This window comes from Salvia splendens, chromosome 16 (assembly GCF_004379255.2).
Source record: "Salvia splendens isolate huo1 chromosome 16, SspV2, whole genome shotgun sequence".
NCBI classification, from domain to species: domain Eukaryota; kingdom Viridiplantae; phylum Streptophyta; class Magnoliopsida; order Lamiales; family Lamiaceae; genus Salvia; species Salvia splendens.
Genome location: NC_056047.1, coordinates 20,083,763 through 20,109,327, shown reverse-complemented (window position 1 = coordinate 20,109,327; position 25,565 = coordinate 20,083,763). Strand labels below are relative to the sequence as shown.

The window sequence follows — 25,565 nt, the reverse complement described above, 5'->3', positions numbered from 1 at the left end:
AAAGAGGGAATAAGGGTGGCGAAACCACAAGGAGCTACTGACCAGTTGGAGGTTAATGTCAGAAACACAGACCGAAAGAAGCAACAACCAAGAGCCCGAGTACACATAGTTCCCACGCACCAAATAAAGTGGAAATTTTTGAACCTTAGAGCCTTAGGAACATCCACCCCAAACAATACAACCAATAGCCCCGTTACAAACCTTAAAGCCCTTCAGTAGCTGCACGTGAGATCTAAGTCCGAAGCATCTGTGGCCTAGCATTTAGAGAGAACAGTCCTAACATTCCCGGAGAGGTATGAGTGACTGAGTGAACCTAGTGTTTGGCCAAAAGTTTGGGCGATCTTGACAAGCGGATATACTGACTGAGAGAGAAAAGGGGGGCGGCGGAAGTTTAAGGCTGTCTAAGGCCGGATTGCACCTGATCTCGAGGGGAGGGATGGTTGAAAATATAGCCCAATTACTGTGTTAATGTGTCTAAGTGTTTTAGTTTTCTTTTATGTGTTTGTCTTTGTTATGTGTTTTCTTTGCGTCATAGTTAGAGTCTAGTTTAGGATTGAGTCGGCCAGGGGAGTAACCAGGCTAGAATTTGACTTATTTCTTTTTGTTTGTTCTTCACGCTTGAGGACAAGCATGCGGTAAGTGTGAGCAGTTTGATAAGTCGTATTCTAGGCCTTGGTTACTGGTCAGTATGATGTGCATAATTAAATTATATCTACAAAATAGTTGCTTAAGTGTGCAGGTTGAGTGTTCTAGCCAGTAGGCAAAGCTTCGGACACTTCAGGTGAAAAGGGCGTCAGGATGTTGCTATCCTGACCAGTATGCATGCCAACAAGGCTCGAGATGGAGAAGAAGGATAGCTGGGAAGATCAGCCGCAAGTAAGGGGCAAAAGAGTCATTTCATGTTTGAAGTCTACCCTAAAAATCAAGGGAGGCCTCCCTATAAAAGGAAGCCACTAGGAGAGAGAATCATCATCAATTAGTTAGTTAACTCCTACGCTTAGTTAGCAATCTCTCTTCGGTAGATCACTCCTTCAGCATTATCCTTCGTAATTCTCGTTCCTCGCCACAGCCATGGTCACTTGAAGATCATCAGTTCGCCGGAGTTCCATTCTCTCGTTCCAGTCAGCGTGTCTCGCAATGTCAACAGTTTCATCGCCCGGAGTGGCAAACAATCTTTATTACTTTCTTAGTTAATCGCATTCTGTTTTCTTACGATTGGATTTGTTGCACTTTAAATATTTGCTTACTTTGAAGTCTTAGTTGTGATCCAAACGTTTTATTGAATATGAAGTTGTTTTCCAGCATCAGTTCATGTTTGTTTTCGCTTCTTTCTGCCTAGATAGCTTAGATCTAGCTGTTACGGTAATTTCCAGTGTGGAATCGCATGTTTTAACTTCTGTAGTTAATCTCTCTGAGTTTGCAAGTCTAGAAAGCTATTAGATTTTAGATCTGAATTAGGTAAGTGTGAAAACCCAGTTTACGTGATTTCTGCCACCCTGCATGTTGGCCAGTAAGCATAATTGCAGTTTCAGTGTTCGATCTTTTGATTTGAAGTTTTTAATTATAGACCTGTGTTCTTGAAGTTGTTAATCTGTGTTTTTATGGTGATGAATCTGGTTTTGCTGATCTGATTTGATTTATGTTGAAGAAGACAACATCTCCATCCAAGTTTGGGACAACTTTTACTTTTTAGTTACTTTTTGCTTTTGTCCTTTACTTTTTCTACCTTTTCAGGCGGTACCCTACAGATCTGTCAGTCTTGTCACCTAACTACCTCTTTTCCTCTGATATTCCGTTTAGCTTTTTATAGTAATCCCGTACCTTACACATTTTTTCAGAGACATAATGTCCCCTACTCTCACGTACACAGCTGCTTATCAAACGTCTCTCACACCTCCTAGTCAGTAGAGTATCACCTCAAATTCCAGCCTAGATAAGTCTCTACCCAAAGCGTGGTAGCTAACCAAACCTTCCAGAATATTACCACAATCACTCCAAATCATCACCATCTCTTTGGGATTCGACCCCTACCTTCACTATACTACCCAGTAGAAGAGGGTTGAGGAATTATTGATACCAGGTTCAGGAATTATTGATACCAGGTTCTAGAAGAAGGACGCGTGAGCTAATGAGCTGGAGGGGAATCATCATTCTGTTATCAAGGACAACGTTCTAGAAGGGGACACGTGCTGATACATAAGACGCAAGGACGGAGCTGAGTCATCATTCTGTTATTGAGGGGCGACGTCATTCTAGAAGGAAAGCACGTATCAATCGATGAGACGCTCGATCACAACGTGAGCGGATATTCCCTTCCACGATCGTTATGCAGCTGGAGGTCGTCACAGCGAGCTTATAAATAGAGGATGTATCACCATAATCAGGAGCTTCCTTTTCAGAGTTCCTTTTTAGCATCTTCCTTAGCTTTTCTTTTCTAGTTTAGTTGTCTAGTTCCGAAGGTAGCGTAGTTAAAGAAATAGTTAGAGAGAGAGAGCGACTGAAGGGAGCGCGACAGAATACTCAATATCTGTTCGCCGCCATCCCAAGTTTCCAGCCGAGAGCCCCTCAGCCTTACTCGCTTTCTTATTATTAGCCAATGGCTTTGCAACACTGAGCTTGAAAAGTCCATCGATTACATAACCTTTTCTGAGTGACTTTCCAAACTTGTACAATGCAAACCTATCAGACTCAAATACAAGTTTAAACCCCTTATTAACTAGTATTGATCCTGACACTAGGTTCTTGCAGATGTCCAGGACATGCAACACATCCTTCAAAGTGATAGTGACGTCAGACGTCATCATGAGAATCATGTTGCCAATGCCGAGGATTTCGGACGATGCTTGATTCCCCATGTTGATCTTCCTCCCTTCAACAGCAGTGTAGGAGGCAAACTTGCTCCTATCTGAGCAGACATGAGCAGTAGCGCCGGTGTCGATGTACCAGTTACCCTTGTTATCAACAAGGTTAACTTCTTCAGTGACCACAACAATGAGGTCATTTTCATCCCAGTCTTTGAACTCCTTCTCAACGACGTGGGCTACCAGCTTCTTCTTCTTGCTGCGGCAGTCCTTGGCAAAGTGGCCAGTTTTGCCACACTTGAAGCATTCGCCTTCAAATTTCTTTGCAGGCTGCTTTCCTTACCCTTTATCCTTTTGACCTGGGCGAGGGCGTTTGTTGGAGGGCCCCCCGCTCCAACAGATTAGCTTTGGCTTCAAGTGGGCTAAAGCCCTTAGCCTTTTGGTCGCTTTTGCGCACATCAGCCTCAATGCGCAATTTCACGATCAAGCCTTCAAGGGTCATCTGCTTTCGCTTGTGTTTGAGATAGCTCTTGAAGTCCTTCCAACTGGGAGGAAGCTTGTCAATGATCGTGCACCTTAAGAATTTGTCGGGCAAGGCCATCCCTTCAGCCACTAGTGCGTGGATGATCATTTGGAGGTCTTGAACTTGCTCCATGATGGGTCGAGAGTCGACCATCTTGTAGTCCATAAATTTGGATGCTACAACTTGTTCAGTACCTGCATCATTATATATGCTATACTTCCTTTCTAGGCTTTCCCACATCTCTTTTGATGTGGTTACAACGGAGTATACATTGTACAAACTATCATCTAAGGCACTTAGAATGAAATTTTTACAAAGATAATATCCTTTTCTCCAAGCTTCATAGTCCGCCGTGACTTCGAGCCTAGTCTCTTGATCGCTTGGCATGGGCGGCTCGTTTTCAGTGAGGAAGTTGGCGACGCCCAATGTTGTCAAGTAGAACAACATCTTTTGGTACCACCTTTTGAAGTCAGATCCTCCAAACTTTGGTGGCTTCTCGGCAGGTGACATCATTCTTGGTGCCAAAGGTGTCGTACTTGGTCCATGGAAGGAACCAATTCTGTTGCCCCCGAAGGAGCCAACAACGTGGTTGGGCATAGAGCCCCCACCATTCATGTTGGGCATAGAGCCCGCCATGGTCGTACCAGCCCCGAAAGAACTAGCACCCGCGTGAGACCCGAAGGCTCCAACATTCGTGTGAGACCCAAAGGCCCCAGCACTCGATCCATTAAAGGATCCGAAGGAACCACTAACAGTGGAACCAACCGATCCACTCAAGGTGGATCAACCAGTGGGCCCAATGGGGTTAACAAACTCCCAAGGCGTTATTGGTGAAGATGGATAGTGCCCGGGAGTGGGCATCATCGTCGGAATCGATGATGTGTTGATCGGTGCAGTGGTCGACAAGGTGGATGGAGATGTGGCGGCGGTGGAGGCAGCGACGGTGTTGGATTCGGTCGACATCTCCAGCAAAGGTATTAGGTTTCAGAAGTGATTAAGTTCAGTTTAGAGATCCAAATTCCTTCAAAGGCCAGTCTTATCTCGTCTTGCGATTGTTGGGATTCTTCTTCTTACAAGAGATAAAAGCCGGGCGTAATACAACCCAAAGAAGGAATACAAAAGAACGAACTGAACCGAAATTACAATGGAAAAAATTGAAACAGTAAGACCGTAAAAGTGTTTACCCGAGTCGAGGAGGCCTCTTTCCGCAAGACGAGATACGCCCCGGTAGTGCTCTCGGTTTGGCGTGTCGTCCCCAAAGATAAAACGGCTACGTCTCTGGTGAAGCAGCACCGCAATCAACAGAGCTCCGACGAACTGGATGGAGGAGAGGGCAGAGCTTTCGACAGGAAAAACAATGCAGGAGAGGGAGAGAGCTTATGATGCTCTATGCTTTGTGAATGTTGTGTTTTAGATGCATGGAATGGCTAGCCTATTTATAGGTTCAGTCCACTGCTGGGGTCAACAGCCATGATGGCTGTCATCATTGCGAGATTGTAACTGCCGAACGTTACGGGCGTTACAAACCGTTACAAGAGCTGCTCCTTGACGCATCGGGACACGCGCGCATCTAGGTTCTTCACGTGTCAGCCACGTAGGCTCTTAACGCGTCATACTGACGATGTGTCATCCCACTTGGCTTGCTGGCGTGGAAACGTTGGTGGTCAAAAAAGAAAAAGAACTACACCAACCAGCCTTGGGGTCGAGCCCAAGCACCAAGCCCCACGGCCAGGCCCAAAGAACAGTCCAAAGACCAATTGCCAAGATCCAAGTCCAAGGGCACGGGCACGGGCTCGAGGCGCGCGGCGCGCGCGTTTGTGCGCGTGTAGGCTCTACAACCCATCTTAGTCCACTAGAAGTATTACATGTAATAATCCCACTTATTAAATACTTATTTAATAAGCTTCTAGCTTTTAATGTGGGATACTTCATTAATCCCATGGCTTCTCTCATATCTCATTTAAATAACTTGTAATTATTTCGCAACTTTTATCCATTATTTCTCACTCACCGGGAATCTGATTTGAGAAAATGAATATACCATGGTCATCTACTCCGAACGTAGATCGACGCTATTTTATTTAATTTCACAAAATTAAATGTCTCGTTGGAAGTATTCTTGGTCAAAGTTCTTTGACCGCAACGATTCCAACATGAGCACCCATCTTCACCTTTGAAGATTTAACAAAGTCTCTTGTGGTTGTATTTCAATCTATTGTCGGACTTAGGTTGAATGTTAAGGTATGTTTAGCTAGTTCCTGTGTTGCTATTTTTGTGAAGCCATTAGATTATTGTTGAGTGAAAGTAGCCATTGGGTTTCTTTACTTGTTCTTTAGCCTAAATCATAACACTTCCATCTTCTACTTCCTTTTCACTATTTTTATTGTTTATTGTTTGGGTTGTTGGTATTTTGCAAGAACAAGTACGAGGTAAATATATGTGTCTTGAATCCTTAAGATTTATATTACTGGCTGTGGCGACAATGTTTGTTAGTGTAAGCATAGCAAGGAGAACTTATAGGCATGAGAGATATGAGAAAGAAAATGAGAAAATAGAAATATATATATATTTCGACCGGGATTACGTGTCCTGGTTGAGTTCGGCACAAGTTTTATGAAATATAAAGGAAATTGCATGTAAAAAAATGGTGAAATGATGTAGTATTATTTTTATAAAAAATGTGACCATAATTTGATGTATACTTGTCATTTATAATAAAAGTGAATTAAGACTCCGCACATTAATGGAGTATCATAACTAGCAATACGATTTATTTTGCTAACTAAAAGTTTATTCCACATAGACTTCTTGCATGTGGTAATTCAGATTCGATTTTCCTAAGTTAGGATTAATATAATAAATAATACTACCTCTGTCCATAAAAGAAGACAATATTATAAATAATACGAATTTTAATCCACAATTCATAACGTAAGAAAGAGAATGTAAAGGTGATGGAAGTAGTATTAGTGGATTGTAAGTTCCATATTTAGAATAGTGTGTTGTTATTATTTATTTAAAACTTTTCATATTTCAAATTTATCAATTTTAGTGGATAGTTCAAAACAATAAAAGTAGTTAATTTTTTGTGGAGGAAGGCACAACTCATTATACAACATCTACAATAGTGGACTAGCCGCTAGTCCATGTGCTAGTCCACTACTGTGGGCGGCGAGCGGGTGACGGACGTCCCAGGCAGACGAGAGGTCTTCCGTCGGATAAGGCAGATGTCCGCCTCTTTGTCCGTGCGCTCGTCCACTATTGTGGGTAGGCGACGGACAAGAGGTAGGACGTCCCATTTTTTTAAGTTTTTTTTAGTTTTTTTATTTATACTCAATATTTACAACTCATTGTGCTTCATTTTTTGTATATTTGATAAACACCAACAATTAAAATGAATTAATCGTATTTTTCAATTTATTATATTGGCTAGGGCATCGGCTAGTCATAGTGCTTGTCCACTATTGTACAGTGGGGTGTCCTAATGATGTGACAATGCATTGGGATGTTCTAATGACATGGCATGAGGTGTTTTAGGGATGTCCTAATGTTAGTTCGTTGGGATGTCCATATTATTGTGGATGCTATATCTCATTTTAATTTATATCATTGGGATTATGCATTGAAAACTAAACTTATACGGAGTATGTTTATAGTCTAACTGCAAAATTTCAAAATTTGATTTTAATTAAAATTCAATTTGAAGCAACATTAAGATATGAATCACAATCAGCTATTACTACAAATCATTTTCTTATCATCTAAAATAAGTATTCGCTTAGAGCGTCCACTATAATGAGGACGCGGCTATAACCGCGTTTGGGGCGGATGCGGGGCGCCTTATAGTGGGAAGGGTGTCCGCCGCGGGGGTGGACGCGGCGGGTGGGGGGAGGGGCGGCGGGCGAGGAATCGCCGGGCGCGGGGCGAGGACGCGGCAGGGGGGGCTATAGCCGCGCCTATAGGCGCGGCGCCTATAGCGGCGGACATTAGCCGCGGCGGTTCGGGGCGATTTTTAAATTTTTTTTTACACTTCAATTCACCTATAAATACACCTCACTCCATTCATTATTTTCACACCATTCAAACACAACATCTATACAAATTTCTCTCACTACAATTTGGGGTCGGAAATGAACAATTTGTGGAGAGACAACTGGAATGCTCTGATTCAACAGGTGCAACACCAGGCCGCCCAGGAGGTAGCGGCCCGTTTGGCGGAGGAGGCGGAGGATGCGGAGGATCCGATCCCTCGCACCATTACTCATCGGCGGACAATCCCACGAGACCACGTCGGTGCTCACCAACGTTTAATGTAGTGTGTGATTCTAATTTTAATTTAGTGTGTAATTCTAATTTTAATTTTAATTTGTATTTTATTTTTATTTTTATTTTTAATTCGTATAGTCGGCTTCTTCTAATCCACTAAGAGCCCGATAAATTTGTTCTTAATTACTTGAAATATTATAAAATGAAAGTTGATTATAAAATTTGGGGGCTATTGGAGGTGTCCACTATAGTGGCGGACACAAAATTTTGGGGCTATGGACAATAAAATTGGGGCTATAGACAAAAACTGGGGCGGGGCTATTGGCCGTGTCCGCCTTATAGTGGACACCCTTATCTTTTCAGTTGAAACTTGAAAGAGATAAAGACAAAGTAACCGACATTTGCAAAGGGGTCGTAGTCAGTCCTTTAGGGCATCCGCAGTTGTGCGGGGCGGAATTCCCCGCGGACTTCCCAAAAACACCTTCCGCCACGTGATAAGGACTTCCCACTGCTCTGACACGTCATACGGAATTTCCACTGCACAGTGCTGGACTTCCCCTGCGGAATTCCGGACGGAATTCTCACATTAAAAAAAATCACAAATTCACAAATTAAACAATTTTCAGAAGTAAACAATTTACGGAATTAAAATTTCGACGCGAATACGGAGAAAATGCAATCACTTTATTTTAAAAAAACATACTTCATTAAAAAACAAGTGGTGCGAATGAAATGAAGTTCAACGGGATGTATTTATAGAAAATAAAAAAAACATTTAATACACAATACGGGACGTCCGTGCGGAATTCTGTGACAGTCCACGCAATGGCGGACGTCAGAACGGAATTCTGCGCGGAATTCCGCTAAATTCCGCGGACCTGCGACGTCCTCAACCCAATTCCGTATCCGCGCCAGGTACGCCTAATGGCGGACGTCCGCGACGGAATTTCGGGACGTCCGTGGGAATTACGCGCAGAAGTCCGCCGTTGCGGATGCTCTTACGATGTCGTTTGTGCCGCGTCGTTTTTTTCAACTGCCAAAATGGAAATGAGCGAAATTGAAAAGGTGGCAGTGTGTGATCGCATGTTATTCGACGAATTGCCCCAACCAATCAATTCAAACGCAATTACACCTTTCCCTACTCTGAATTAAGAGCTGAAGAAGATTGATGTCGTCATCACCGTCACCGCTCACGGCGACGCAGAAATACGCCGCCGCAGCGCTTTTTGCTCTATCCCTGCACCAGGCGCAGATCCACCAGAGCCGTCCATTGGGATTCTCCTCCCATCCAGACGACGACGGCGACAATTTCTCGGAGGAACGCGTCAGCACTAGCAGTAGCTGCGAATCCGTCGCCGATGATCCCCAGCTCTGGGCGCACGATTCCTCCGGTCTTCTTCGGCCTATCTTCAAGTACTGCTCTATCCTCTATCGCGATTGAATTGTGCGAAAACTTGGAGATGAATTTTGGGGATTTTTTTTATTTTAGGTATTTGGAAATTGATATCAGAGCGTGGGATGGGCTGCAGCAGACTGTGACGTATGCAACTGCTAGTCATCATGTTGGAGCTGTTAGTTCTCTTCTCCTTTTTATTCATTTATTTTATTTTTAATTTGAGTTTAAGGTTTGCTATGTGAATTGGTGAATGTTATGTGTGTTGTTGTAATCTGTAGCCCTAATGAAGATAATGAGAAAATGGTAACTTTTTCCATCAGTTTATAAGGTTGCTAGCCGAGGAAAGTAGCGATGGATCTCGAGAATCGTCTGACAAGGAACTGGCTTTAGCAAATGCTATAAAAGCTATGACCTTGAGCCTAGAAAGTAGTCATGGAGATTATGCAGCCAAGCAGGAGAAGCAACGCGAATATGAGCATGCTTGTCGGGAGAAGTTTAAAACCTCAGAGAAGACGGCAGAGCCAGAATCTGAAGATAATGATCTCGTTACTACTCGTCTGGAGGAAAAGGATGCCACTACAGCTGAGGAAGCCCATGTACAGTCTGTCACTGAATCTGATCGGAAACCGTTGAAAGAGATAACAATGCTTAGTTACGCAACGAAAGTAACAGTTCTGTATGAGCTTCTTACTGCTTGTCTAGCCAATGCACCTGAAGACAAAAATGTCGCTACCAGACAGAGAAAAGGTTATGATGCTAGACATCGCGTGGCTCTGAGGTTGCTATCTACCTGGTTTGATCTAAAGTGGATAACAGTGGTACATTCCGAGACCTGCTAAATTGTTGAAATTTATGACTTTATGCAATGTGTGTGCACTCAATTTATTTCTGGTTGTCACAACTGTAATTTCTCGGTTATCAACTTACAGTTTATCTGCAGTTGCAAATATTTATCAACTTACAGTTTATCTGCAGTTGCAAATATTTATAAGGTATAGTAAGTTTATGTACCGACGATTTTGGTTAATGTGGTTAATTGGATAGAGAAAGAGTGTGTGTAAGTATTAAATGGAGAGAGAAAGAGTGTTGAATATTTAATTGGGGAGAGAAAAATTGGTTGGATATATTAATTGGAGAGGGAAAGTTACCAAAAATATATAGGTGTCATCTTGGTTGGGACAAACTAAAAAGGAAAATGTGTCATCTTAGTTGGGACGGAGGGAGTAGCATATATGATCTTGATATATGAAAATAGAGTTCATTGTATTGATCCCAATCATAGTGCATGCATATCATTGGTATTCTAAATCGGGAGACTTTTCTATATATATGATGCCGGCTTCTTTTTCTTTTCCTTGTTAAAAGAGCAGTTTTTTTTTTGCAGGAGTCCATTGAAACTATTGTTGCTTGCTCTGCAATGGCTCTTCTAAAAGAAAAGGAAACAGAAGATGTTTCTCGACATCCAAAAAGCAAATGGGCCAAGTGGAAACGTGGAGGAGTCATAGGTGGTGCTGCGCTAGCCGGAGGAACATTGTTGGCAGTTACTGGAGGTAAGATAATGTTATTTCATTCTCAGTTGTCTTGTCACTTGTGATTTTCTATATGGTTGTTTAAGTCATTGAATTTCTCCAAAAGATGTCAAATTGGATTGGGATTCACTTGTGACAATACATGAACAGGTTTAGCTGCTCCAGCTATTGCGGCTGGATTCAGTGCCTTGGCACCTACATTAGGGACTATAATTCCCTTTGTTGGAGCAGGTGCTGCTGCTTTTGCTAGTGCTGCTGGAACTGTTGCAGGTTCTGTTGCAGTGGCAGCTTCCTTTGGTGGTAAGTTGAAGACGCAGCATATGATATTGCGTGAATCTATTGGAACTGTATATATTTGCAAACTAGATAATGTTGACAGTTGTTATATACATATTTCTCAATTTATGCCTGCTTGGTCTGAAAACAAACTTCCTCTAATCTCATTTCATTTGCAAATGCTTGTGTATCTTGTTTAGTTTACCCATCTCATATGTTGATGTTGAATTGAAATAGCTGCTGGAGCTGGACTTACAGGAAGCAAAATGGCCAGAAGGATCGGAGATATTGATGAATTTGAGTTCAAAGCTGTAGGAGGAAACCATAACCAAGGGGTTAGTATTTTTAGCTTGACATCGATTAAAAGTTAAGAAACGGGATTATCATACGTTATCTACCTTATGAAGTGATAGAGGTGTCTTGTAGCAAATGCACCTCGTTTTTTTTTAATCTTGTAGATTTAAAAAATACATATTTGTTGCCTTTATTGTGCACTTCCTCATTCTCTTTTCTTGTCAGCGACTAGCAGTTCAGATCTTAATATCTGGGTTTGTTTTTGAGGAAGATGACTTCAAGAGACCTTGGGATGGACAATGTGACAACTCTGAAAGGTATAGTGGTAGACCACCCTATATTTGTCACTTGTGAGCAATCAGTTCTATAAAATGCAAATACATTAAACTCATTGGTTCACTTCCTATAATAAGAAGTACTATATATTTACTATTTTCTCTTTTTCAAGTAGTCGACACACTATTGTACTAATTTGTAGTTTTGGGATTTTGCTACAATCACGTCATTGCTGTTCTTCTTGATTTGCAATATACTACTAGTAATTATTTTCTTCCTTAGTTATGTACTGCAGTGGGAGTCCAAGCATCTAATTGCTGTAAGCACAGCTATTCAAGACTGGCTTACTTCAGGTTAAGGATTTTACTCTCAGCTAAATATGAGTATAAGTAAACCTAGGGTATTTGTCGCTGACGTAGAAACAATCACTATATTGCAGCATTAGCCATGGAAATGATGAAACACGGGGCAATGATGACTGTTTTAAGCAGTCTTTTGGTAGCACTGGCTTGGCCAGCTACGTTTCTTTATCTCATTGATATTATTGACAGCAAATGGACGATTGCCCTGAACAGGTTTTCCTTCGTACTTGACTGTTTATTGCTATTTCTACAGCCTGAATATTTTATCATATACGTGAAAGCTGGAAATGTATTTAAGTTCTGGAAAATCAATTTTGTAACAATGTTGGCATTTGGTGAAAACACGGAACAGTGATTTTATCAATCTATTATTTTGTTTAGGCTTGTCAAGGAGAACATATCGATTCTAATTTCTACCATTACGATCCTATTTTGGCAAATCTAAATTCTAAGGGTTGCAATAATCCGCAGGTCTGACAAGGCAGGAAAGTTGCTAGCTGAAGTATTACTGAAGGGGCTGCATGGTCAGAGGTATACTAACGTGTAGAAGCGATAGCAAATAAGAGTAATTATAAACCATCCCAAAATGTTGAAATTTGGCAGACCTACAGTTTCTCTCTTTCTTTTTTCGATTCTAGTTCAGTAATGTGCACAAATTTCTCAGGCCTGTGACACTAATAGGTTTCTCCCTTGGAGCAAGGGTGATTTTCAGGTGCCTCCAAAATCTGGCTGAAAGTGAAAATAGTGGTAAGTATGTGCATTATTTTTCTGGTTTTACAGCTTCGATCAAGATCGAAATATTAAAGAATCATCAAAAGTCTATATTTAATGAGAATTCATCATTGCTAATTCAACTTCTTATTATCATTATTAAATCATTCTATTCTATTCCTAACTCTCGTTTAATCGTTTCTAATGGTTTCTTCTAATCCTCGTCAGCTGGACTTGTGGAGAGAGTTGTTCTTCTTGGAGCTCCCATCAGAATAAAGGACATGAACTGGGAAGCCACGCGAAAGGTATAATAAAGCTTACTAATATTCCCACTCATGAATGCCAATCTCTGTTAGTGCCTTAGCTGTTAGCTCTGAAGATGAAGTACCATACGTTACAGGTGGTGGCTGGGAGATATGTGAGCGTCTATTCTACGAATGATTGGATGCTTGGGATTGCCTTTCGTGCCAAGTATGCAACTTCTTATTCCTTTTGTTACTCTAGTTCCACCACTAACATTTTCCTGCAACGAGAATCCGATGGTCTCTCTTGCTTGCATATTTCGCCTCTTCCTGTTGGGTTTTGGTCTAATGTTGCCCATTGTATGTCTGACAGTCTTCTCACCCAAGGATTAGCTGGAATTCAACCGGTTAATGTCCCCGGAATTGAAAATGTACGTAACTTTAAACTCAAATACTCGTGTCAGACAGTCTGATTGGTCAAGAACCCTGTCAGAATGCACACACTTCCAATCTTAACCCGTCATTCGATACATGTCACGATTTTTCACTTCCCAACCATCATGCAAACAGGTGGACGTGACTGAGCTCATTGAGGGGCACTCGTCGTACCTATGGAGAACCCACCATATCCTCGAACAACTTGAGCTCGACACATACTTCCCCGTTTTCAACAGAAAAATCGTAGTCTCATAGTCCATGTTGCAGTGCCCGGCTCATTCCTTTATCGCCGACGTTCAGTTCAGTGAGGGGGAATAGATCATTTGTGACTTAGCAAATATGTTAGTTGCAAGTAGTTCTCACACAAGAAATGAATGATAAAATTATTACTCGTATAAGATTTTATATTTCCGGTGTACTTTACCTACATACTCCTGTTGAATAATTTTAAAATGACATGAAATACTATATAATTTTATTTATTACATAACTAGTTACTTGATTATAAAATTACGAAGTTATGTCAAATTCTGTTTTATCTTTACACTTTCTAAAATTTGAATGATAAATTATGAAGTTTTAAAATTTTCTTAATTGTTCATAATAACTTTTTTAGAGGTAAATTTGATGCTAAATTGGTGCACACGTGTAAAAATTCTGGTGTTATCACTGATTAATGACGTAAATGTAAATTAATGTGCTGAAACAGCGTAAAATTGTGCTTAAAAAAACTAAAAATAATAGCACAAAGTTGATCAAATGGGACAATTGAGAATTTTTTAAACTTATTTGTCATTCAAAATCGAAAAAGTGTAAGATAAAACCAAAATTTGATAACTTCATGATTTTATAGACAATTAACCTAATATAGATATGCATATTCAAATTTATGTCATTGGAATTACTTTTCAGAAAATTCAACTGCAAGGGAGAATTTTGAAAAATAAAAGTTAATACTTTTTACGTCCGTATGTAGCTGAGTACTATTCTTCTTTTTAGGTTAGCTGAGTCATTTCTTTTTTTTTCCTTCAAAAAACAACCCATTTCTTCTTTCTTATTCCCTTGGTCTCATAGTAGATATCACACTTGAGAAATGACACAGGATTTTAGGTGATGTTATTTTGTGTGTTAAGTGGTGAGAGAAAATATAATTTTATAATTGATGTGAGAAATAACTTTTTTCAAAAGAGGAAATGTGACATCTTTTGTGGGACAAACTAAAAAGGAAAGTATAACATCTACTATGGGACGGAGGGAATACTTAACTTTCTTTTACTTTATTCTCTTTTCATCTATCTACATTTTTGCTTTCCTACTTTGTTCTCCTTTCACTTCCGGAATAAAGTAAAAATATAGGTATCTGTTAGTATCATTTTTCTATTTCACTCATTCACCCAAAATTAGTTAATTTCTATTTAAGGAAAATTTCCCAACACATTTTTTCCTGTCTTTTCATTAGTCATTTTTTTTCTTCTTTTATTATGCTTTAATACTTGTATAGTCTATAAATGGAGTATTATGTATTACTATCTCCATTCATAAAAAAATAGTTATATTTTTTATTTGTCCATCAAAATTAGTATACTATCTATCTACTTATAATAAGTTATTTTTTCTAATGAATCATTGTCATTTTCTACTAACACCATTTCAACTATTTTTTTCTTTTATTTCTCTTGTTTTACTGATTTGCATTTAAATTTGTGTCACTTATTATCTAAACTATTTTGTGGACGAAGATAATATTAATTTTATAATTGATGTTAGAAAGAACTTTTTTTAAAAGAGGAAATGTGACATCTTTTGTGGAACAAACTAAAAAAGAAAGTGTGACTTCTACTATGGGACGGAGGGAGTACTTAACTTTCTTTTACTTTATTCTCTTTTCATCTCTCTACATTTTTCTTTTCCTACTTTCTCGTTTCACTTAACTCACTTTTAACACAAATTTCTTAAATCTCATAAAGAAATAAAACTTTTTTATTATAGAGGGACAGACAAAGTACAAAGATTAATACTCCCTCCGTCATCACTTATATTATGTATTATTACTCCCGTTAAAGAAAATAGTTTCATTTTTCCATTTTTCCATTTTTCTTTGATCACCAACATTGATATCTATGATAAAGTTTTTTTGAGTACTTTCTTTTAAATATAAATAATTTTTTCTATCTTTTTCTTATTTTACATTAAAATAAATTTGTGTCGACAATTCAAATTTATTTTGATGAATTTCTAGCAGTACTATTTTATGGGCCCACAATCGTCTCCAACAGAGGTAGAATTGAAACAAAATCTCCCAATGAAAAAAACCTAAATTGGAGAGAGGGATAGTTTTTGATAAAAGAAAAGTTCAGCACAAGAGAGATCGAGGTTATGGCGGAAGATAAGGCTAAGAGTGGCGAAGAAAAGAAGGCGTTACCGCGCCCTAAATTGCCGGAATCGTCCAACTCCGGCGACTCAGTCGACGCTCCATCCAATTCCAAACCGAGAATACCAAAACTGGACGATTTAACAACGAAGAAAACGAATCAAGCTGAATCTGCTGCCAATGCCGGGAACAAGGGAAGATCGTGCAAAGGATGCCTCTATTATTCTTCGCAATTGAAATCCGATTCCAGGAATCCTCTCTGCATCGGCCTCTCCCGCACCCTCCCTACTGGTATACCCCCAATTTCACCCCATTTTTTTTATCTCGATTTCGATTCGTCTCTTTAGCTGTTTTCTTTGCTGATTGATTAATGGCGACGACGGCAACGTGTTTGATTTATGCTTTCTGAAATGTATTTCTCGAAGAATTGGATTTATGCTTGTTGTTTCGGTTTTGCCTTTGACGAGCTTAGGATATTTTGTTAGAACACATAATGGATTAATGAATTTAGTAATTAATTTAGAGGATGTCATGTGCTTCAAGTTTAGTGCATTTGTTGTAGATGAATGGAAATGAATTTCATCATGCACTCGAATTCTCCTACTTATGCTTGATTTTCATATTGTATTATGTAAGTATCGAATCTCATACGTTTTCGTGTGTGCCAGATTAATGCGGTAATTGATAATGAATTAATGTTTGATTTGGTAGCGCCTCGATATATTGTTGGGAAATCTGAGATGGAAGCATCTAAAGAGGGTAAGATCCTCAGGGATTTTAAATATGGTTGCGTTGGTTATTCTATTTACGCCGACCAAAAGAACCGGACCCCTGATGCACAACAGTCTGAACCGGAACTGCCGATCTGCATGGGACTTGAGGTTAGTGTCATAGACTGACATCTTCTTGGTTTCTTAGTTGCTTCAATTTAGCTTTCTGCGAGGTAATGCACGCATGATAAATTGGGGAACAATTTATTGTATCTTTATTCAAGAAGAAATAGTACACTGCAGTAACCTTTTTCCCCCATTATGGAACTTCTTTTGTGAAATAAGATTTTGCATTTGTTCTGTTCAATTCACCATTATAATTGCTAGAGGTGATTGGTGAAATATGGATATTGTGTTAGTGCTAAGAATTGTGATATAGGAGACATTTCGGAATCAATTTTATGGATTATCAATGATTGGTGATTGCAAAGGGGGGCTGATTGCCGCGTTTTCATAGTTAAATTTTTGTCATTAGTGTGTCTTGTCTGCTTGTTTCTCTCCTCTATCTGTTAACTTCCTCTTCTCACACGTATCCAACTAAATATAGATTTGCCTTCCATTCAGGTATTAGTGGATCGGAAAATCAAAGAATCTTTGCCTGGTAAGTGAGACTAATCAAAGGTTTCTACAATGTCTTTTACTTACTGCATTAATGGCTTAAGTTACAAAAGCGTGAGCTGTACATACGTGGCAGACAATTAATGGAATATCAGTGAATGATCTCTGTGTCATAGCATGAAGGTGCCTTTACTGTATTCAAAGTATTCTGAATGTCCATCACTATGGAGAAGGATAATATTAAACACGAACTAGGACATGTTGGTGCTGGTGAATTATTTAAACAAGAACATGAATTTGTTGAATGATTAAAAATCTTCTTGGTAGCATCCTCTAATAGACATGAAGGGTTTTCTGTGTAAGTCTATAGATAGACTGGGCACTAGAACAAATTTTCTGATTAGTCTTTTATTTGTTATATGCACTTTTATAGTTTATACTGTCGATACCATCTCTGGAAACCTCCACAAGGTAGGGGAAGTGGAGTTTTGTTTTTTAGCATGACATCGATCATGAAAGGGAACTTGTTTGGTTATTAGTCACAAACCTTCTTGAGTTTATACCAGGGTGATCTATATTTTGTTATTCTTACAGATGGAAACAGATTACCAGTACCACCGCATCGGTCCCCTCAACCAGCTAATTCCAGTCGGGACGAGTTTCTGAGCAGGTACAATTTCTACTATTCAAACTCATCGCCTCATGCATTTACTGTTCTAGAAACCAATTGAGTGAATTTTTATCTGAAAGACATTGGCATTGTCTAATGTCTTGTATGCCCTCCGCTCTTGGTATTCCCGACAATTTCATCTGTGCTTTCTTTGTGCAGGTTTACGCGAAATGCAAACCTGATTGCAAATGGGGTGGCGAAGAACATTCGTAGAGTAGGGAACCAGATAAAGCGAAGCCTGGATGATATCATGTATCCCTACGGTAAAAGACCAAAGTAAGTGAAGGCGGATCGTTGATCGAAAGAGATGGTATTGTGCAAATGTGCTGTATGAAAACGAACACGAAACTTTGATAGATATGAACACTTGGTCCAAGGTTACTACTGTTTACAAAATTCTAACCTCTTATCAAGGCTTCTAATGAAATAAGACTACTGACAATAAATCATCTCATATTAGCTGCTTAAATCCAAACCATTATACCATATTCTTCAGGAATGTGGCCGCTCGTGGTATAGCATTGAATATGTTTCATGTTGAATAAAAGGAGTAACATATTTTTAAGATTATTTGTTTCTTAATCTCACTTTGAATATACCATGTTAATTATGCACTACTTTCACTTGTTTTGGTAAAGACTTTCACTTGTTAGTTGTGCAATTTTTCGCAACACAATTTTGACATCTTGAGTGATGGGAGTATGTCTAAATGTCTTGGTGCACTGAGTTGATATTACCTTAAGAAGGATTTGAATGAGGATTTATTATATAAAAATCTAGATAATTGAAGCTTATTGTTGAATAATAAAAGAATTATATATGATCACTCTTCGAAAAAAAGAAATTAAGTAATTAAGAGCCAATAATAAGCTTAATTTAACTAATGGATAATAAAGCATCTAGTAATGAGAAATAAAATATTAACAATAGACACATACTTTTTTATTTGGTTATGGACATGAGTTCAATATTAATATCTGTAATGATAAAAATTACTACTCCATTTCATTAAGTTTTAATTGAATCAAATTAAAGCTTAATTTAATTAGAAAAGGTCGAATAAGTCAATCTCACTCATAACTGATTGGATCTCTCTAACTCAGTCCCTAAAAGAAATCTAGAAAATGTATGAATAACATGCGTGTGTTAAGTCTTGTAGTAGAGTGATTTATATCATATGCTAACTATTTTAAGTTCGAGCCCGCAATTTCTCTCTCCAGTTCGATCTAATATCCAAGAATCTTTATGTGGTAATAAGTAGAAGATCTAAGGTAGATACCCAAAAAAATATACACGTGGAGAAACGCAAACAATCGTACGTTCATATATATCCAATAATCTTGATGTGAAAATAAGTAAGAATATCAAGGTAGATATACGAAGAAATATAAGTACTTGTGGAGACGGTTTTTTCAATCTTTGTATATTATAAGAAAGGTTAACTGTTGATTTCTAACAGTTGTGCATAGGTCTAATTTATACAAGATTAAATGCGTTAGTGTATGAATATTCAATTTGAACGTTGGTATATTAAATTTAGATTTATTTTCAATCTTTCGTATGCCTCTAAAGTCGAAATCGTCAAATTCACCACCCTAGTTTGATTCTTTCTACACAATGCAATTTCAAAATTAAATTTATTCCCTCCACAAATCAAAGCACCGACTTAAATAATTAAATCCGTGAACATCAACAACAATAAACCGAAAAACCTAACAAAACGATGAAAACATATTTTTGAATAAATCAAAGAGACTAAAACTTGTTTCTACAAAAAAAAAAGAGACTGAAACTTGAAAAAAACTGAATTTAGCAGACGAATCAGTGAGCGAAAAAGAAGAATTGAAAAAATATTTTACTTTGTCAAAAATATCAAAGAATGTTATAATCTTCTTCTTTAAAAGTCAATCAAAATAAAAGGATACTACAATCTTCTTCTTTAAAAATTATTGGAAAATTCTTACAATCTTACTCTTGCATGGATAAGCCAACCCATTTATTAAAACTAGAAAAAGTACATTCATAGGATGGAACCAATGGTCAAAGGTGGTTTTTATCATTAATAGATAATAATATTGAACTCATGTCCATAACCAAATAAAAAATAATACTATGTGGCTATTTTTATTACTCTCAATCCCCTAAAAATAGGAATTTTTGAAAAGCAAGGTTTTAATACAAAATTGGTAAGTAAGATAGAGATAGAAATAGAAAGTGAGGTATAGATCAATTTAAAACTACTGCATCCATCCACCAATAAATATCTCATTTTCTTTTTACTATTTTTTATAATAGACCTCACGTTCCACTAACTTTATTCTACTCATATTTCATTATAAAACTAACATATAAAAGTGTGCCCAACTTCCACTAACCCCTTTCCCTAATTTTCTACAACATTTCCTTAAACTCGTGTCATGTTAAAGTAGACTTGCAATCGTGAACGGAGGGAGCAATTCTTATATCAAAACTAAGGTTAAAATAATAGCTCTAAGATTAGGGAAATTAACCGCCTAGATTACGGCACATACTGATTTACAAGATTTATTTCATGCAATAAGAGTAAATTAGAGAATTAATTTTTTTTGCAGTTATGGAATAATCCACAATGTGTGTATGCATCTAAATAAAGGTAAATTTATAAGAATTTTCACAAAGAAGAATGATATGCTACATACCTTATGTGAGCACTTGTTTAACACGCGTTTAGTGTTATTCGTTTCGATTTATATATTTAGTTAGATTCTAATATATTAAAAAGTGTCATTGAAAATTTAATTTCACAAAATTCATAAAAATCTAGGGTCGATTTGTTCGTTTTAACCTTTATTATTTATGAATTTTTATTAATTTTGTGAAATTAAAATTTCAATAACATTTTTTAATGTATTAGAATCAAACTAAATATATAAATAAAAACGAGCAACACTAAACGTGCGTCAAATAGTGCTTACATAAGAAGCTCGCACATATGTAGCATGTCATTCCTCTTTTGACAAAATCTCAATTACATATATTCAGACAAAAAAATTTACATTAAAAATGTAATATACAATGCTCGTCCTTACATTGCATAACGACCTACATTATATAATGCTCGTCCTTACATTGATATTATGCGTTGACCTAAGTTAAATGTATGTAATGCAATATTCAGTCGAATCATTTTACCCCGCAAGTCTTGACCTAAGTTCAATGTATATAATGCAATATTCAGTCGAATCATTTTATTTTTACCCCATAACACTCGTGTGTAGATAATGGACACGAAAAAAATAAAAATTCCATCCATATTCATCGACATAAAACTTATTTTACTTTAATCCTATCCTAGTTAACTTAACATGTGATCTCAAAGTTTATAATTTATGCATAAAAGCATTTCTTTCATCAAGTGCCATCCATATTTATTGACATTCTAAATTTCGAGGATTCTATGAGAATATATAATAATAAATTCCGCAAAGTCCTATTTCCGCGAATATAGACAGTTATCATATTTCACTTAATACACTAAAATTGAATTATAAATATTGCTTTTACGAAAAACAATGCATTCTTAATCCAAGAGTTGGTCGAAATTGAGAAATCGAGTCATTATACAGAGAAATATATAGAGAATAATTATTTTAATAAAAAATTAAAACAGATGTGGTCAAATTCGTTCGAATCTTACCATGCCAATATTTAAGACAATGTTAAACACGGTGGAACAAAGTTGAACGCCATTTTTGAATTCTTAAATTTCTTTTTCTTTTCCTCAGCGTTGAGTATAAATAATTCCAACTTCCAGCACGAAAAGGGTGTCAAACCCAACTTCCAATCCAGTTATTAATCCTCACGTTTTCCAAGGAAAACTTCCCCTCACCTTCCTTCCTTCTATCTTCTCCAATTCTTGAGTTTTTTCTCTTTAATTCCGCCCCTTTTTCTTGATTGAAGCCTAAAAATTTGATCTTTCAGCTCGTTCCAGCCGGATCGCGTTGATTAGAAGCGAAACCCTCCTCGATTTCGATAGAATCTCTCATCCCATTTCGCAGCTGAAACGGTTTTAGCGGAGGTTTTGTTTAAATTTCTATTCTTGATCGAAGCGCCGGTTGGATAAGGATGACCGCGTACGCGGCGGCTTGTAAACGGGTGCTCCGATTAGGACCCGAGTTGGCCGGGACCCGACCCATTTCCGAGCTTGCTAAATCCAACGGCAAACGGGTCTACCTCGTCGATACTCTGGCCCTTGTAATTCGATTCATCCTTATATTTGCGTTTGGATTTGAAATTGGTGATTTTTGTTTGATTTCTGGCTGTGATTCTTGTATTTACAATCTTGTAATTCATCCTTGTATTTGTGTTTGGAGTTGAAATTGGTGGTTTTGTTTGATTGCTGGCTGTGATTCTTGCATTTACAAACTTGTTTTTTACGTTTAGATTATGATGGTTTTAGTCACATTTTTTGCCCTTTTGTGTTGTGATGATTTGGCACATTCTTGCTTTTTGGGAAGTGATGATTTGGATGATTTTAGCTACTTTTTTTTGTTTCTGTTATGATGGTTTAGTTGCATTTTTTCTGTGTTTTTTCAAGGTTTTTTAGGTCACATTTTTGTGTTATGTGCTGTGATGCTTTAATTACATTCTTGTTTTTTTGGGGTGATAGTTTGTAGTTACATTTTGGCCTTTGGTGATGTGATGGTTTTGATCAGGTGAGGAAATTGGAGGCGCAGGGGGTGGAATCGAGGCAGGCGCAGGCGATAACAGAGTCGATGATGGAGGTGCTCAATGACAGCATGGAGAATGTTTCAGGTTCCTATGTTTCCAAGAGTGAAATGCAAAAAGTGAGCTGTGTTTCCATTTCTGTGGTTTCTGTTTGTTGGTAAAGAAGAAAATTTGTTGTGTAAATTTAACGTGTGGCTAATTTTTTTTATCTGTTTTGCGGTGTAGAGTGAAATGTTTCAGGAAAACAATCTGTCCATGTTCAAGACTGAAGTCAAGAGCTCCCAGGTATGTCGTATGTTAGGGAAGTGAGTGTTTTTTCGTTGCTAAAATGGGAATGGATGTTATATTTTGCTAGTATGATCAAAGCTTATGATTTCCTTGTTTCTAAATATATTGTGGATTTGATTGTTAAATATGTAGAGGTCGAATACTGTGGTTGGTTTTGTCCTTGATATGGAATCGTGTTATAGTTGATTCATCTGACTGTAGACGACTCATCTCATTCCGTGTCTGTAAAACTGATTAACAATGTTGTATTGAAGGGAACTTTGTTATTTAGCTAAACTATTGTATGTTACTCCCTCCGTTCCATAGTAATGGATGCATTTCTTTTCGGCACGGAGATTAAGAAAAATTGTGTTAGGTGAGTTAAGTAAAGGGAGAATAAAGTGGAAAATGAAAAAGGTATAGAGATGAAGAGAGAAAAAAAGTAAGAGAGTAAAGTATGTGTGGAAAAATGTGTTGACTTTTACTAAAAAGAGAAATGACTTTCTTACTATGGAACGTACCAAAATGGCAAAATGACTCTATTACTATGGAACGGAGGTAGTATTTTGTCATTTAACAAAATCCTTGAGGACGACCGAGTGTTGTAAATATTTAGATGACTACTAACTTACATGAGTGACATTGACAACATCTAGTAATGATATTAATTTCTAATGAAAAAGAAAGGGCATATTTGTAGATGACCATGAAAAACAAGTACCATTTGTAATAATAGACATCTCAAAATAGAATATTGGCCTGTATAATCCTCGGGCTTGTTTACTTTGGATGATTGATATGAGAAGCTAAGATAGTTTTAGGTTTTATAACTACTCTTAGAGCATATGTAAAAAGCTTGGGCCTGTGGTCGTTTTCGATTGGTCCATCAAAAATTGTGACTTGTAAAGTAAACAAATGTAAAATCCATGTAAAATTCTTTTTTCTTGACATAACTTGCAAAGTAAACAGGCCTACTAGTATATCCCAAAACCCGAGCTTTAGATCTAACAAAGCTGGGATGTTTGTTCGTCAATGTATGTTTTTATTTGTTAACGATGTATTCGATACTCCAAGCTTAAAGAAACTCGTATGATTAGCCAAGATGCGGCTAATTCATTTGATTCAAGTGCAGGATCACCATTTCTCCATGTTGCAACATGAGATGGAAAAAATTAAGAATGATATAGAGAAGATGCGTAGTGAGTTAAGGTAATGTATAGATAAAATAAACTTCATCGATAAGGGACTTTTCATTTTTTTTCACAGTTAATTCTGAGAGTCACTAAAAACAACATTGACACAGGTATGAAATTGACAAAGTCACAGCCGGGCAGCGCTTGGATCTTAATCTCGAAAGGGGGTAAGTATGTATCGATATATATATATATATATAGAGAGAGAGAGAGAGAGAGAGAAAGAGAGTAATGATATAGAGCTACCTCTACTTGAATGTATGACTAGAGACCAAAACACGGAGTTCAATATAAGAGCGTTTTAGTTCATAACACGGATTTGAAAACACGGTGTGAACCAAAATGTCATTAAAGTGAATGGTTTAGGGTTTAGTTTCAATTCATAACACGGATTTGAAAACACGGTGGCCACCAAAACGCCATTATAGTGAAGGGTTTAGGGTATAGTTCACTATAAGGGCTATGTAGTTCACTATAAAGGTGATGTAGTTCACTTTAAGGGCGTTTAGTTCAATACATGGATTTGAAAACACAGAGTGAACCTAAATGCCATTATAGTGAACTACGTGTATTGAAAATCCATCCAATCTTATTCTTCCATTGTTTGATCGAATGGTTGAGGTTTGGTCTCTAGTTAAGCATTGATCATCTATATATATCAATTTTCCAACCAAATGAAGAGTACTTACTGAAAGTCTGCCCCAATTTCGCAGGAGAATTCGAGATGAACTGAACAATCAAAATCAAGAAACGACAAACCTCACCACCAAACTTGATCGAGTGAGTACTGTTAGACGTACCTGCTGAAAGTTGATACTACTTCTTAAACTTAAATTTATGCTCGACTCGATTGTTTGCGTTGTGTGATCACAGGAAATCCATACACTGCGAGCTCAACTGGAAGCCGCAAAGTATGATGTGATCAAGTACTGCATAGGTACGCTCGCCTCTGTCTCTGCCGTTGGTCTTGCTGTAATCCGAATTCTGATGTAGCCAACGGGCACCATTCGTCTGGTTTTGATGGGGATTTTTTTCTCATTTTTTATGTCTAAAATCCCTGACCAGTAAAAAACAATGCTAGGAGAATTCAAGTAACAATGTATTTATTGATTGGTCTTTTGTTTGAAAGCATATTGTAATAGGTCTCTTATCTGTTTCAACATGTTGTAAAATTCATTATTATATGCAAAAAAATTCTACGTTTTTAATCTTTTAGTACTATTTATTTCATGGTGATTCTCAAAATGTTATTTCATGTTCGTTTCCATCTCAATTGGAAATCAAGAAGGTGGTAAATTAGATAAATTAGTTAATTTTGGAGTTTGTTGTGCCTTGAGCAAGAATGACGGAAGTAGACTAAAAGCTTTGTATTGTTTGTTAATTTAATACTATAGTATTTGGTAGATATTAGTAACAGTGTTAATTGATTTGTACAATTATTCATACTACAAGGTGCACAATTTTTCACAGATGGTTATGGTTGTAAACAAAGAAATTGGGTTAATTCAGAAGACAATGTTTTAACCATAATCCAAACAAGAAATATGGTGTCTAAAGATTTTATTACTATTATTTAATTAAGGCAAAACACATTATGATATTTTATTTCGTTAGATTCTTATATTATTTGTGTATATTATTACTGTCATTCTTACTTCTTTTTTCCATGTTAATTGATTTGTATTTATATTGGGGACGCCTCTAGTTAAATGGATCATTGATTTTTTTGATAAAAATAAATCCTTTTAATCTACTCTACTTTATTCTTGAAGAGCATTAATAACTTGGGAACGAGAAAGTATTTGATATTATGGATAACAAAGTTAAATGGAATTATTAATTTTCCATTAGTTAACCAACTTATCATTTAAAAGTTTAAACAAAATTTTGATTCGAAAAACTAGTTGATATACAT

General features: G+C 37.4%; 3 protein-coding genes across 4 annotated transcripts; all 3 read left to right on the top strand.

The window, feature by feature from the left end:
* Positions 1 to 8,626: 8,626 nt before the first annotated feature.
* On the top strand, positions 8,627 to 13,599 carry LOC121772241 (transmembrane and coiled-coil domain-containing protein 4-like). 2 transcript variants are annotated; one of them, XM_042169261.1, is made up of 15 exons: positions 8,627 to 9,003; positions 9,080 to 9,161; positions 9,307 to 9,804; positions 10,371 to 10,536; positions 10,666 to 10,815; positions 11,035 to 11,126; positions 11,311 to 11,402; positions 11,644 to 11,714; positions 11,801 to 11,936; positions 12,195 to 12,254; positions 12,388 to 12,470; positions 12,663 to 12,739; positions 12,835 to 12,905; positions 13,050 to 13,107; positions 13,247 to 13,599. In XM_042169261.1, exons 1-15 carry the CDS (start codon positions 8,759 to 8,761, stop codon positions 13,367 to 13,369), a joined length of 2,004 nt encoding a protein of 667 aa, XP_042025195.1. In that variant the 5' UTR covers positions 8,627 to 8,758; the 3' UTR covers positions 13,370 to 13,599. The 2 variants fall into 2 exon arrangements, with proteins under 2 accessions (XP_042025195.1, XP_042025194.1); XM_042169260.1 differs by having other exon boundaries at positions 8,628 to 9,003; positions 11,029 to 11,126.
* A 1,775-nt stretch (positions 13,600 to 15,374) lies between these two features.
* LOC121772764 lies at positions 15,375 to 17,929 on the top strand. The gene is made up of 5 exons (XM_042169981.1): positions 15,375 to 15,776; positions 16,197 to 16,366; positions 16,820 to 16,856; positions 17,408 to 17,483; positions 17,643 to 17,929. The coding sequence occupies exons 1-5, from the start codon at positions 15,491 to 15,493 to the stop codon at positions 17,761 to 17,763; spliced, it is 690 nt and encodes a 229-aa protein (XP_042025915.1). The 5' UTR covers positions 15,375 to 15,490; the 3' UTR covers positions 17,764 to 17,929.
* Positions 17,930 to 21,233: 3,304 nt separating this feature from the next.
* On the top strand, positions 21,234 to 24,858 carry LOC121770816 (protein FMP32, mitochondrial-like). The gene is made up of 7 exons (XM_042167591.1): positions 21,234 to 21,716; positions 22,178 to 22,309; positions 22,416 to 22,475; positions 23,590 to 23,666; positions 23,761 to 23,817; positions 24,364 to 24,430; positions 24,524 to 24,858. Exons 1-7 carry the CDS (start codon positions 21,588 to 21,590, stop codon positions 24,641 to 24,643), a joined length of 642 nt encoding a protein of 213 aa, XP_042023525.1. The 5' UTR covers positions 21,234 to 21,587; the 3' UTR covers positions 24,644 to 24,858.
* Positions 24,859 to 25,565: the final 707 nt, after the last annotated feature.

Coding starts and splice junctions, on each gene's coding strand:
- LOC121772241 (XM_042169260.1), top strand. CDS start 8,759: ATGTCGTCATCACCGTCACCGCTCACGGCGACGCAGAAATACGCCGCC. Junction 9,805..10,370: donor ATCTAAAGTGGATAACAGTG/GTACATTCCGAG, acceptor TTTTTTTTGCAG/GAGTCCATTGAAACTATTGT. Junction 11,937..12,194: donor TGGACGATTGCCCTGAACAG/GTTTTCCTTCGT, acceptor AATAATCCGCAG/GTCTGACAAGGCAGGAAAGT.
- LOC121772764 (XM_042169981.1), top strand. CDS start 15,491: ATGGCGGAAGATAAGGCTAAGAGTGGCGAAGAAAAGAAGGCGTTACCG. Junction 15,777..16,196: donor CTCCCGCACCCTCCCTACTG/GTATACCCCCAA, acceptor TTGATTTGGTAG/CGCCTCGATATATTGTTGGG. Junction 16,857..17,407: donor AATCAAAGAATCTTTGCCTG/GTAAGTGAGACT, acceptor TTATTCTTACAG/ATGGAAACAGATTACCAGTA.
- LOC121770816 (XM_042167591.1), top strand. CDS start 21,588: ATGACCGCGTACGCGGCGGCTTGTAAACGGGTGCTCCGATTAGGACCC. Junction 22,310..22,415: donor CCAAGAGTGAAATGCAAAAA/GTGAGCTGTGTT, acceptor TTTGCGGTGTAG/AGTGAAATGTTTCAGGAAAA. Junction 23,667..23,760: donor AAGATGCGTAGTGAGTTAAG/GTAATGTATAGA, acceptor ACATTGACACAG/GTATGAAATTGACAAAGTCA.